This window comes from Buceros rhinoceros, unplaced genomic scaffold (assembly GCF_000710305.1).
Source record: "Buceros rhinoceros silvestris isolate BGI_N320 unplaced genomic scaffold, ASM71030v1 scaffold17866, whole genome shotgun sequence".
NCBI lineage: Eukaryota > Metazoa > Chordata > Aves > Bucerotiformes > Bucerotidae > Buceros > Buceros rhinoceros.
In genome coordinates, this window is record NW_010416076.1 from 36,818 (window position 1) to 49,357 (window position 12,540).

Consider the following 12,540-nt stretch of genomic DNA (forward strand, 5'->3'; position numbering starts at 1 on the left):
AGGAGGCTGAAGGGAGACCTTATTGCTCTCTGCAGCTACCTGAAAGGAGGCTGTGGAGAGGTGGGGATCCTATGTGACAAGTGACAGGACAAGAGGAAATGGCCAGGGGAGATCTAGGTTGGATATTAGGGAAAAATTATTTCCAGAGAGGGTTGTGCAGCATTGGAACAGGCTGCCCAGGGAGGTGGTGGAGTCCCCATCCCTGGAGGTGTTTAAAAACCGTGTGGAGGTGGCACTGAGGGACATGGTTTAGGGACCCTGGCAGTGCAGGGGGAACAGTTGGACTCGATGATCTAAAAGGTCTCTTCCCACCAGGCGATTCTGTGATTTCAATATTGGCCAGTGTTGTCAATCTCAGGCCCTGCTCAGTGTGAGTTTTTACTGGTCATTTACCTCACCAGCATTCTGAAAAATCTTCTGGAGATCCAGGATGGCAGAGTGTCTTTGTACAAAAGAGCTGAAGTGCAAGTTTTCATTTGTACTGTTTTTCTGATTTGTTAATCAGACTGTTTCACTGTGTGGATAATAAGGTTAAAAAATCCACACTGTGAATGGGAAAGCTGTCTGCAGGCAAATCCAATTTTCCACCTTTTTGCTTTAAAAGGTGTGGTTCGCTATAATCTCTGATTTAACTGCAGCGTATTCATGTGCCACAGTTGCAATGTATCTACGCTACCTGTAGCAGCATTTTTAGTTTAACTAGATCATCAATTTTCGCCGTAAAAACAGTCCTTTGCATGTGCATATGGACCATCCGTCTCATTGCTAGAAGTGAGGAATGTGATGAAAAGATTTCTTTCCTTTAGTCATAAAAATAAGATCCACCTATAGGAACAGATGGGAGGTGCTTTAACTCTCCCCTGTCACAGGAACTAGTCTGTTACTACTGGCACCACATCAGTAACCTCCTTGTCATAAATTGCAACACCTGCAACATTTCAGTAGACATTTTGTGCTTATCTGCTCTCACTAGATGATTTTCCCTTTGTTAAAGGGTTCCTCAACCCCCGTATTACCCCAAACCCGCCTTTGCTAATGCAGGGCGATACCCCTGCCCTGATCAATCCGTACACCGTTTACCTGCGTAGCCCGTGGTGGGCGCAGGGGCTGTGCAGGCAGGGGCGTGCGGGGAGTTTGCCCGTGGGTAACGCTGCTTAGCGTGGCACAGGCGTCAGAGTACAGGCTTGCTTCCGACCGAGGTTTGTGGCTGCAGCCCTCCATGTGCTCTAATAGTCGTTGAACCACTAGAAACACCTTTTAGGGAACCCCCAAAGATTTCCTTCCTTACCCCCAGAACACTTCCCTATTCCAATCTGAGTTTAATACGGCTGAGAGTTTGGTCCTGTATACAATATATTTTTACTCTCATGTATCAACCACTGCCAAAACACGCGGTAAATTCCCTTCCAACCAGCTTCACTTGTAACAAAACCTTAATAATAACAATAGCAACTAAATACTCTTGATGTACAAAAAATTCCATGTGCAGCATCCTGTTTGCATTCAATGTTTCAAATGAGCAGTGTGCACGTATCAGCTTCTGCTCATTTGCAGAGCCCCGGTGCAAATACTGCTGTTGTTCCCGTCGCAAGCATGAGGAACCCCTAGTGAGGAGGTAAGGTGGTCCAGCGTAAAGCACATACCTGCAAATACGATCACCCATGTCTGAAAAAATGCAATATAAAACATAATTATATATATAGTTGTAGTCATTAAGCTGTCCAGCGTTAGCATGTGATGGCTAATGTTTAGGAAAGGGAAAACTGATTTTGAATATTTGGCAAAATAACCATCTGAATAATGAATTTTTGGCAAATTCTAGAAGGTCACGGCACGGTATGACAGGAAAGCTAAATAATGCATATTTAAATCCAGTTGGAGAGGTGTTTTCTCCACAATGTTGTGGTGTATTATTGTTTAAATATAGCATTTATATTCTAACATACCCCTTATCATAAGCATTCAAAAGATTTTAGAGTGAAAATTTGCAGTGAAAAGACAGGGGAAAAAAATGGAAGAACGTGAATGTTTGTGAACGTGAATGTTTGTTACCGCGATGTATTTCTCTTATAGCTGAATACCTGGTTTACCCGATTCTTACCGGTTTTTTCGTAATATGTCTTTTTTTATTTTTGGTGGCTTAGTGCGTGCCACTTTTCAGTGCTGTGTTATAACAGTTATATTCTACAAAACTACAGGTAAGGTGGAAAGAGAATATACTTCTTAGAAGCACTATACGAAGAGGAAGAATTTGTTTACTGCTAAACAACAATGGGAAGATAATCACAGGCGAAAGGCGCGGAGAGAATTCGCTTCCCATTATACCCTTGGAACAGAACAATGATGTTTTCTGCAGGATGCCATTAGGGAATAGAAAATCATATCCAAAAAGCAGATTATTTTCTTTTTTTTACTAAGTAATACAGGAGTCCAAAGGGTCCATTACATATCATAAAAAAGTTTTTGCATTAGTATGGTGAACAACTGGATTATTTACCCAGCTAAAGTGACCGCCTTGTTGGTCATGTACAGATACTCATAATGCTCTGCTGTTGAAGACTTGCTCATAATTTTTGGTCCCAAGTATTTGCTCAATTTTTGGTCTCACTTCTCAGGCTCACCTTTCCTTCTCCTTTGAAACATTTAGACTATGAGTGATGATTGCAAACTGATTTTAATAATGCTGGCAACATCCTTGTAGGCTGTCAAACACGGCAGAAGTCCTCCCAAGTCTTCTCTAATTCACACAGAATTTTGTTTTTATTTGTAACTACAAATGAACTGTCCTCTAAAGGAGTGATTCCCCCTTATGCATCACTCATTTTTACTGTAATAAATACATCTCAGTGGTTATTCTGCTGGAAGTTGTCGGCTGCCGATTGCTGCCTGGTCTGTAACCGCTGCAGTCTTTCCCGTTTTCTTAGTGAACCCCTCGCGGTCCAGTCCAGCACGCTGCCGACTGCGTGCTGAGCAGGAGCAGCCTTTCCTCCGTTCACCTCACCCTGCATGCCCAGGCAGACTGCGAGCAGCGGTGTTTGTGTGCATCGTATTTTACACATACATACCAGGAATACGTAAACCTGCCCCAGCACGTATTGTTCCCTCCTCACACTTCCCGAAGAGCTTTGACCTAGGCAAGCTCAAGTGGAAAGAAGGAGCTACAAGGGGTTTTGAATCAAGCCTGTAGCAATCGTGCAGGTTCTTTGACGAGTAATTGTCTTGTGTATTTGTTGTTGTGCCTTGTGACATACCAGTTCACTTCAGTTGTGGTGCGTAACGTGACCGACCGTAGGCTGCCGTGGTGTTGGAACAGGGACTGTGCTTGCTGCTGCGCAGTGTTCAGCGAAAAAAACAATCCTAGTGAGAACTTCAGGGCTCTATTGTTCAACATACAGCAAGTCTGAACTCACCTGAATGCTTTCAGAGCACCAGGCATGACTACAATAGAGGCTTAAAAGAAATTGGCTTTGATATTTTGAGCTCTGTTGCAACACAAACTGCAAAACTTTTCTTAGGTCTGTGCTCCTGTCGCAAGTGTTCCTTGGGGTCAAGCAAAAACCTAATGTAAAGCGGCTGATGTGGGTCTGCTGCACGAGGTTAACAGGGAACAGGAAGGAGTCATGACAGAGAGATCAAACTCTATTTCATTGTTAGCAATTTTTCTTTAACACAATCTTGTGGAAAAAAAAGGACCTTCAGCTGTGCTGCCATCACAGACTTACATATTTATAAATTTAAATATTCAATATTGCTGGAAGGAGAAAATCATACACCAGATTCCTTTAATACCAGGTCTTGGACACTTTAATATTGTATTTGAAGTAGGCTGGTGCTTGCAACGGAAGGGAGTTTTTCACAGCTGCCGTTTAGTCCTGCAGCCAGGAGAACAAGGGAATGCCTAGCCCCCCGTCCTGGCAGAACCAAAGATTTCCCTCTAAAACAGGGAGCAGCTCTGTGATTTCAGCCCTTCCAAATTCAGAACTGAGCAGAGATGCTGTCTGTGTCAGAAGCAGATCTTGAAGAATCTGTGAACATCTCCTAGCTCCTACACAGTCCTTAATTCTAATTTCCTCACAAGCCTTCGGCGAGTGGGCTGAACACAAAGGTGCTGTGTGTAACCTCTGCAGCCACGGACTGGCTTCTGCTGCGTTCTGAGTTCAGCAGAAGCGGTGAGCCCTTACGGCACGGCTCCCCTCTGTGCTGGACTGCTGCTTCTCTGTTTGCATGAGCCCGATAAGGGACGGGCACCTCTGCTCACACTAAGCCATCACTTGTTCCCCCTTCTTTTGGTGCGTGAGCTCCTGAGGAGTTTAGATCCACACTCCATTGTCTTTTGCCCAACTCAAGCACTATAAAAACCTGACTAGTACCTGGATGTACCAGAACCAGCAAAGGAGACTTTCTACATAACAAAAATCAGAAATAAAGCTGAGTTGGTGCTTTAGAACCTGAATTTTCCCAGATTTTGGAGACACACTGATCATTCAAACTCCCAGAACCCAGCACCAATGACAAGGGAGCTGTCAGCTCTCTACTGGTGTTCTCTTTTGGAGGGGCAGAATTTTAGTGTTTATTAGTGATTTCTTGTTTATTAGTGATTCCTCTACTGTAAATTATCTTCTCTTTGCAAGATGGAATAAGTGGTTAGCTGGCCTTACTTTTTCTGTCTTTTATTACTTGAGCAATTATTTAAAAAAATACAAAAATTCTTTGGCATGCCGACTTTGGAGGTGCTTCTCACAAGAGGTAGGTCAAAACCTTTTCAGGACCTACCATGCATGGGGAAGTGTGTGAGTGGAAAATGCCATAATTTGTGTTAATTGTGTGCTGCAGTACTGAAATCCTGACTGCATGATCTGCCCGTGACGTGCGTGCAGCGCTGTAACGATCTGAATGTAGTGCTGCATTTGTTAATATTAGACACAAATTTATCCTGACAGTTTTATAGATAGACACGGAAGTATTTTGTCTTGCAAAATAGAGTCATGCTCTTGAAACATTTCCCATAGCTACGTTACGTTTCAGACTGCGTGTTGGAGGAGCTTAGTCCTGTCTCATCTGCTCAGCCGTGGTCCTGATGTGATGCAGTTCCTCTTTTCAACCCGATTATCGTGCAAGAGGGGTTAATTTATCCCGAATGCTCAGTTACCGCTTGTTTACTCATTGGCAATTCTTCATCGCTTTATAAGCTGCTCGGTTTTTTCCTTTCTGGTGTGAATGGGGTTTGTCTTTAACACACAGCGGATTTTTAGCATTTTATTAGGAACCGCTGTGATAATTTTGAGGGTGAATAGATTCAGCTTGTGTTGTAAGTGAAAGAATAATGTATCAGACAAAGAAAAAAACAACAAACTCCAGCTTTTTTCGGGTCTGAGATTACTTATTTGCAACCTGCAAAATGATTGTCGGGTCTACTTACTTTCCTGACCAGCTACAGAGCAGGTAGTTGTTATACAAAACTTCCAGCTGGCTGTAAAACTTGCTTTTCCTTTAGTTCTCTCAGACTTCTAAACGCCAGCACACAGATGGCAAGAGCTGGGATGGTAATAAGCTGCTTTTTTTTTTATTATTTTCATGTAGAAACATAAATCATCACGTATCGTGCCCACAGTTAACAACTGCAGAGAAGTTCCAGCACAGTTCAGCTTATGTAACACAATACTGTGAAATAGGAGGAAGAAGTCTCCAAATGGAAGCAATGAAAATGCAAAAGGAAATCTTAAAATAACCGTATCTAGCTTTTTGCACCCACTTCTTGCTGCACTAATCCAGTGCCTGTCTTGTCTCCTTTTCAATCATCTCACAAGTTTCATGGTGCATTAAACTAGTATCCACTATTCTGCTCTTCTCTGTATTTGGCTCCTTGCTGTATTGAACAGCCAACCTACAGAGTGAGAACAGTGTGTAGATAAAACTTTGAAAACTTTAAAGAACAGAGAAGAGTTAATCTATATGAAGAACAAGTATCAGGGAAAAAAAACCCCAATGTAATTCTTTGTTGAAAATTATTGCTCTTTTTCCACGGAAACATACCTGTTTAGTGTGGTTTTAGCCATTGGGCTGCCTAGGAGTGGTGCTGAAATAAATAATTACCTACTTGTGAGACTCCAGGTGCAACCCTCTGTGTCCGTTATCATCACCAGCGAATCAGTGTTTCAGTTTGCTCCGTCTCCTGAGGTGCTGTTTAGGTTTGCCAGTTGTGTGTCGCATCCCTAAGCAGGGAAACAGAAAGGCATTCCCACAACTCTGCTCTAAAGGATGAGGAATTTTCCTGTCTGCAGCAGCAGTGATACAAAGCTTGAAGGTTCTGAGCGTTCCTTGTGATGGTTCAAAGAAAGTAAGGCGGGGGGGAGATGCAAGCTCCTTTTCGTATACGCAGCACACACCAGGATTTTTCATCCTAAAGAGTATTTGCAAGAAAGGAGGCATACGTGCAAAACTTAGAAGCTGCTTAGTGAAAGGAGGTGGAAAAAACATTTCTTAAAAGAAAGCTGTCAGTATTTTTACCTGGACTCTTTCTACTGTCTGCATTACATGCTCAGCACGAGTGGCCGTGCTGCTAGATGACTAAAAAGTATGTAAATAGTAAGATGTCTTTTTTTTTTTACATTCAAATCCACAGCCATACTATACTTCCTAAGATTTTCCAAATTACCCGTCCACTTTTCTCAAACCTTGTCCAAAGCGCGTGTCGAACTTAGGATTGTATATTGGCTGGTCCATAATGGACAGCATTAATTATTTCCTCTCATCGTAAGGTGAGCCTACCAATTTTGCTTTTCATGTTGTGTATTAAACTGCCCTGTTACCAAGTCCCAAGCAATAAGGTCGTTCCTGTTTCCCAGCAGCTGTTTCCGGTTTTTTCTCACATTTTGCTTTTGGGGTGAATTACCAGAAGTTATTGTTGCCTCTCACAGAATCATGTGTGTGCCATAAAATTCCTAACTCAGACATATACCTTAAACACTTAGCGACAATAAATAAACCTTGCTGTTCTCCCCCCCAGCTTGTGATGATGAATGCACAGGACTCCTTCTCAGCGACCTGGATCGGCTAAACCAGATGATCCTGAGTGTTAACCTTAGCGGTCCTCCGCCTGCTCCGTATAAAACGTTGCATGGTTTTGAGAACATGACACAGGAATTAAAGGTACATTCAGAGTGTTCTCCTACATCAATAACAGGGCTTCAATACAGCTCTACTTGAATCTGTGCAGATGTAGAGCCATGAGTAGGTTCAGGGAAGAAAAACAAGTCAAGATCTAATTGCTTCAAATTTGCATTCGTTGATAAATAGTTATTACAGTTACTTATTCTGGCTGATTTTAATAAATAATCTAGCAGCGATAATTTGTGTACAAACATCAAGGAATTCTACTGCAGGCACAGAAGTGGTGATGTTGCATACAAATAAAATGGTTCGTCCCCGTGGTCCAGCGAGCCGTTATGTAGTTCATGTACTCTACGTTCCCTTCCATGCTTCCAGGGTCCCCACTAAACTATGTAAAGCTGTCGAGATTCCCGAGACAAGTATGCGGCTGGATGTGCCACAAGAGCCGATGACAAAAGGGAGCTGTAGACTGTCATGAACGGGAGATTTTTGATGCTGCTTCTCTGCTCCTCAGGAAGCCCTGAGATCCGTGACATGCAGATTGTCACTCTCCCTCCTCTCTTCCCCAACAGCATTTGCTTTCACCTCAGCGAGCACCAGAGAGACTTCTTCAGCTGGCACAGGAAAACCTGGATACCTTGGTGACAGAAATGGATGAACTGCTGACAAGAGTGAGTCTGTGATCACGCGGGGTCTATGGCTTTGGTTACGGCTGCATAATGACAGAAATCTTCTGCATGTGAATTAAACATGAACGAATAGATGAATTATAAGATGCTTCTCAGTCTCAGTGTTTGAAATGGCAGCAAGTCCTCTAACAATCTCTTTCTGTGGGCCAATATATTGAGAGATATTTTCTGCAAAACTTCATACTAGTTTTAAAAGCTTAATGATGCTGATACAGAGCACCCAAGAATGAGCTTATTTGGAGAAGCTGATGCTGAAGGAAGTTCTTGACAGTATTTATGGGCTTTGCCGTGACTTCAGCTGCAGGGTGTGTTACAAACCTAATGGCAGCAAAACCATGGGATTACCGCTCAGTTTCTCACACATTTAGAGTTTTTCTTTGACTGACCGAGGCTTTTGGAAACAGAACGGCCTGGTTTCCTTCCTTTTCTTCTGAACAGTAGCACCGTCTCCGGTAAGGCTCTCTGCTTTCTGCATCAGCAACATCATCTCCTCCTATTCCCTCTCAAACCTCCCGAGTCTCACCATCTCAGGGTAGTGCCCAGCCTGTTTCTTTTTGAAGACGGGCTGTTGCAATACAAGACAAGCAGCCTGGTCTCACTCAGGGTTACTTAGTGGCCAGCCGCCTCAAGCACATTGCAGGAAAAACGTTGCTGTTCTGCATTTTCCTTTTCCACTTTGGGTTATTTTGTTGGCTTGTTTCTGCAGGAGCTGTAGAGCAAATGGTAGCCTAGTCCGATCCACCTATTTCAAAGAAATGGTATAGCGAGGCACTGGAAGTCCTGGTTTAAAAATACCAAGTTCTCAATAAGAGTGGATGAATGAAGTAATTGAAATGAGGACAATGTTTAAAAGGAGAGTTCAAATATATGCACGAGGTGTGTGAGTTTAGTTAAATATATGTGTTCCGTATTTCTTTTTTGAGGGCAGAGAATCTTACGGATTTCAGTCGATGTGCTATTTACTCTTTTTCTTCAGAAACTTTTGTTTCCATATAGACATTCTTGGAGTCAGTACAAGACAAAGAAAATAGTATAAATTGTGCCACCTAGTGGAGGAAAAAAAACCGAAGGAAAATGGGCTGGCTGCAAAATAAATGTCCAAAATAAATTAAAATGAAGGACTAGCCAAAATCACGTTTGTGAGTTGTGCTCCCCTGCCCTGAAGTAGCCAAATAAGGAGGACATGGCTTAGTGATGAACCCCACAGGGTTTCAACATCCTTCTTAAAATTGTTCACGGCTTACAGAATTAAAATTCTCAGAGAAACTGCTTTGTTTGTGTGGATTACATTCAATTTTGAAAAAAACCCCTGTGAAATCACAGGTAGTGGGCGTCTGCAGCGTGTTTGTGTGTGTCTGTACGCCCACTCGCCCATGCATTCAGCAACATACTCTCGCTGTGAGTATAAAGAGAGCTTGCTTTTTTCACTTCTGTTTGACGTTTTATTTTTCTGCCAGAACCAACTAGGGTAGTTTTATGTCTGGGTGGATTTTGAACTCACGACAGCCCTACAAACAGGGCAAGTTACAGTTCTTGTGTTAAGATTTCTCGATCTCGGGCTAAGACAGTTTTTCTTCCTTTGCATAGTTGCTCCTTTTAGTCTCCTCTTCCAATTGCCCACACGCACACCACCACGGAACTAAAGAATTTTTAATCCCCCATGGAGATAATCTAAAATAATGTTGTGAATTCTGACCTTCTGTAGACTAGTCTTGGAAGGAAGAATATTGAAGGTGTGATCTTAGGGGAGTTAGTGTGATGGCCAGATGATCACCGCTTCCCTTCCTGCCAATTTCCTTTGGGGCAAGGACTCTGATCTCCGATTGTCCTTACAGAGAGTTGTTAACTGGATTGCAGCTGTTAACTGGAACTAGCAGCTGGTGGCAAGTCCAGCCCTTCTCTTTCTGTGCCTGTAAACAGGAATAATGTCCCAGAAAGAAGAGTAAGTCTTGATGTGTAGTGACTTCAAGTCTCCCTTCCGAGTGAGGATACAGCCGATAACCACACGATGATAGCACTTGGAGCACATGGCACAACCACAAATAACAAAGCCCTGCCCTGCGTCTGGTCTGCAGAATTTTCAGAGTGAAACCAATAATGATGAAGAAGAAGGTTGATGCTGATGAGGTGTTTATTTCCATGCAAAACCAAAATCTATCCGTTTTAAGATAAAAGGTAGAAGACTGTACTATTTAGTTCCTACAAAACTTCTGGAGTTTTTCCTTCCTTGTGGTCTTTTCAACCAATGATCTTCTTACAACAGCGCAGCACTCCTGTTTCTTTTTTCCTCTCATATTCTTCCCTTCATTCACTCTGCTGTTCAGAAGATCTTCACATCTTTCTTGCATTAATTACATCGTTACATGTTTGTGTGCAGAGGCTCCCATCTACCACCACAGGCAGACCCCAGACTCTTAACTTCCTTTCAGTTCCTGCTTTTAGTCCCTCTTCCCTTCTAATTGGGTCCCTTCAGAGCTTTCTGCTCCCCCAGAAAGAGGGACTGTTCAAACGGTCAGGAGGTGCTCAAGACTGACCTTACAGAAACGGTGAACTCTAGTAAACTGAACATACAGAAAATGGGTGGAACTTTATTAACAAAAGGAAACATTTCCTGAACCATGGACTGGCTAGGTACAGCGTGAAGGGTGTTTGCCATGTAATTGGGTTTGTGGAGTTAAAGCTAGACCAGATAATGAAGCAAAAGGTTGTTTTTCAGCCACACAAATTATGGCAAATTGCAGAAAGCCTTCAGTGGAGCTGAATGGGCTGTAAGCACTAAAGAGAACTGTCACCGAGAGGAAATGAAAACTGTTCGACGACAGATTAATGTGCACAAAAACACAGCACATGCCATTCAGTCAGAAATAGCGAGTGGTTAAAATGGCCAATTGGAATTAACATCAGTGCGGAAAAAGTAATCAAAACTAAGAAAAGCATATGGAAGTTATAAACCACCATTTGCAGTAAAGGACTTAGAAATATTGCAGCATATAATAAAAGTGAAGGTGAAAATTCCAAGCAAATAAAACGCAAAGAATAAAAGGCTGGTTGTGGAGGATTCGACAGCAAATAAGAAGGTAGTTCTCCATTACCTGAAGAATGGAATGACGTCAGAAACGCCAGGCTGGATTAGAGCAGTGGTCCATCAAGACTGTTTTCTGGTTTTGCCCTTTTCCTGTCCCGGTTGCCTCTTACAGCTCACTGTGACAATATTCCAGTTCTGTATCCAGGCGGGTAAAGAGGTTTTGTAAATCTTTGTGGAAGTAACCAATAGAATGGATGAAGCTGTGTAAATGGCAATAGCTGCGTTCCGCTGCCGATATAGCTATGAAATAGAGCCAACTCCCCCCGCCAGTGTGGGTTCTTCGTTCTCCCGGTATAATTCTATTTACCTCAACCGTCTCCCTGTGAATTACTTTCAGAGGAACTACCCTGAAGCAGACCAAAGCTGTAAGTGGTGTGATAACGTCAGGGATTTCATTCCAGAAACCCAGCTGATGCTTCTTGAGGGCTTTCATCTAGAAGCTAATTAGGCAAAATTTAAATGTATTAAAGAGATGCTATTTCTCTTTGACTATTATTGAAAAGCGTGGGGTTGTTTTTGTGACTGAGAAAACAGGTTGTACTGCTCAAGTCAGTGAAAACTTAAGCTCGTTTTGAATCCTTGACCTTCCAGCCATTTCACAGAGATTGGAAAGATCGTAATGCCCTGCTTCGAGACATCTCTGCAGAATGTACTCCCCAAAGGAAAAAACTGAGGGCTTTTGGTTTGGGGTTTTTTTTTTTTTTTGCTTTACAGTACAGTTTGACACCCTCTGTGGCTTGAAATCATCGGCTGCTTTGTAATAAAAATGGGTCAATTTTGTAAACAAGGACCTTGAGAGCTAAGGAGAATGTCGTAAGATGATTCCTTTCCTCAGCATGCTTTCAAGTCTGCAGCAGATGTCTGTCTTCACCCTGCTGCTGCTGTGATTCAATAAAATTATAAAGTGTTTAGTTACACAAAGGTAGAATTTTGCTGAGCGCCCCAATACGTTATAAACAAACAACTTCAAGCATTAGCACTGAAAAAACCCAGCCTTTTAAAGTTTTCTTCTCTCTTGGTTTAATTAATGTATTGATTTAAAATTCTTGTTGCTTGTTGGTGTGAACTATCTCTTTGAGAACGCCTCCGGGGAGGAAGCAAAGAGGTCGTGGTATCTGCTGCTCTTTGTCAATCGGAAAGTGCACAGTCGTGAAACTATGGGAAGTATTCCCTGAAGAATCTATTAAAAGGTTCCAAACAACGTTTCTTTAAGTAAATCCAGTGAATAATTGCCTCCTGTCTCCCTTTGCGTGCTGTTGCACACAGCTAGGGTTTCGAAGAACCTGAAATAAAGCCTTCCAATTTCCATTTAAAGGAAAAGGTAATAAAATTTAATTGTGTACTCGAACAGAGCATGTCATTTCCCATGCGTCTGATCAATAATTCATTGATTGTCTTTTGCCTAAGGAAAGTTTTGTACCTAGGTTCAGCCAGCAGGTGCAACCTTGTCATGTTTATTAATCATATTTCCCTGAATTTGGATCACTAGGCTACCAAGGTGACAGCAGATGGTGAGCAAACCAGGCAGGATGCCGAGAGGACTAATGACAGAGCAAAATCTCTTGGACGGTTCATCAAAGGCCTTCTCCAAGCTGCTGAAGGTATTGGAAAAATACGCCAATGGTATCTCAAGAAAACTGAAGGGCGGTGGGGAAG

The 12,540-nt window shown here is 42.5% G+C and overlaps 1 protein-coding gene across 1 annotated transcript in view; it reads left to right on the forward strand.

Moving 5' to 3' along the window:
• The window catches only part of LAMA2 (laminin, alpha 2), a gene marked incomplete at both ends in the record, with an annotated part of 120,064 nt that overhangs the window by 32,935 nt on the left and 74,589 nt on the right, over nt 1-12,540 (forward strand). Inside the window, 3 exon segments of the mRNA XM_010137681.1 lie at nt 7,007-7,149; nt 7,683-7,781; nt 12,374-12,485. Coding sequence (XP_010135983.1) covers nt 7,007-7,149; nt 7,683-7,781; nt 12,374-12,485 — 354 coding nt within the window.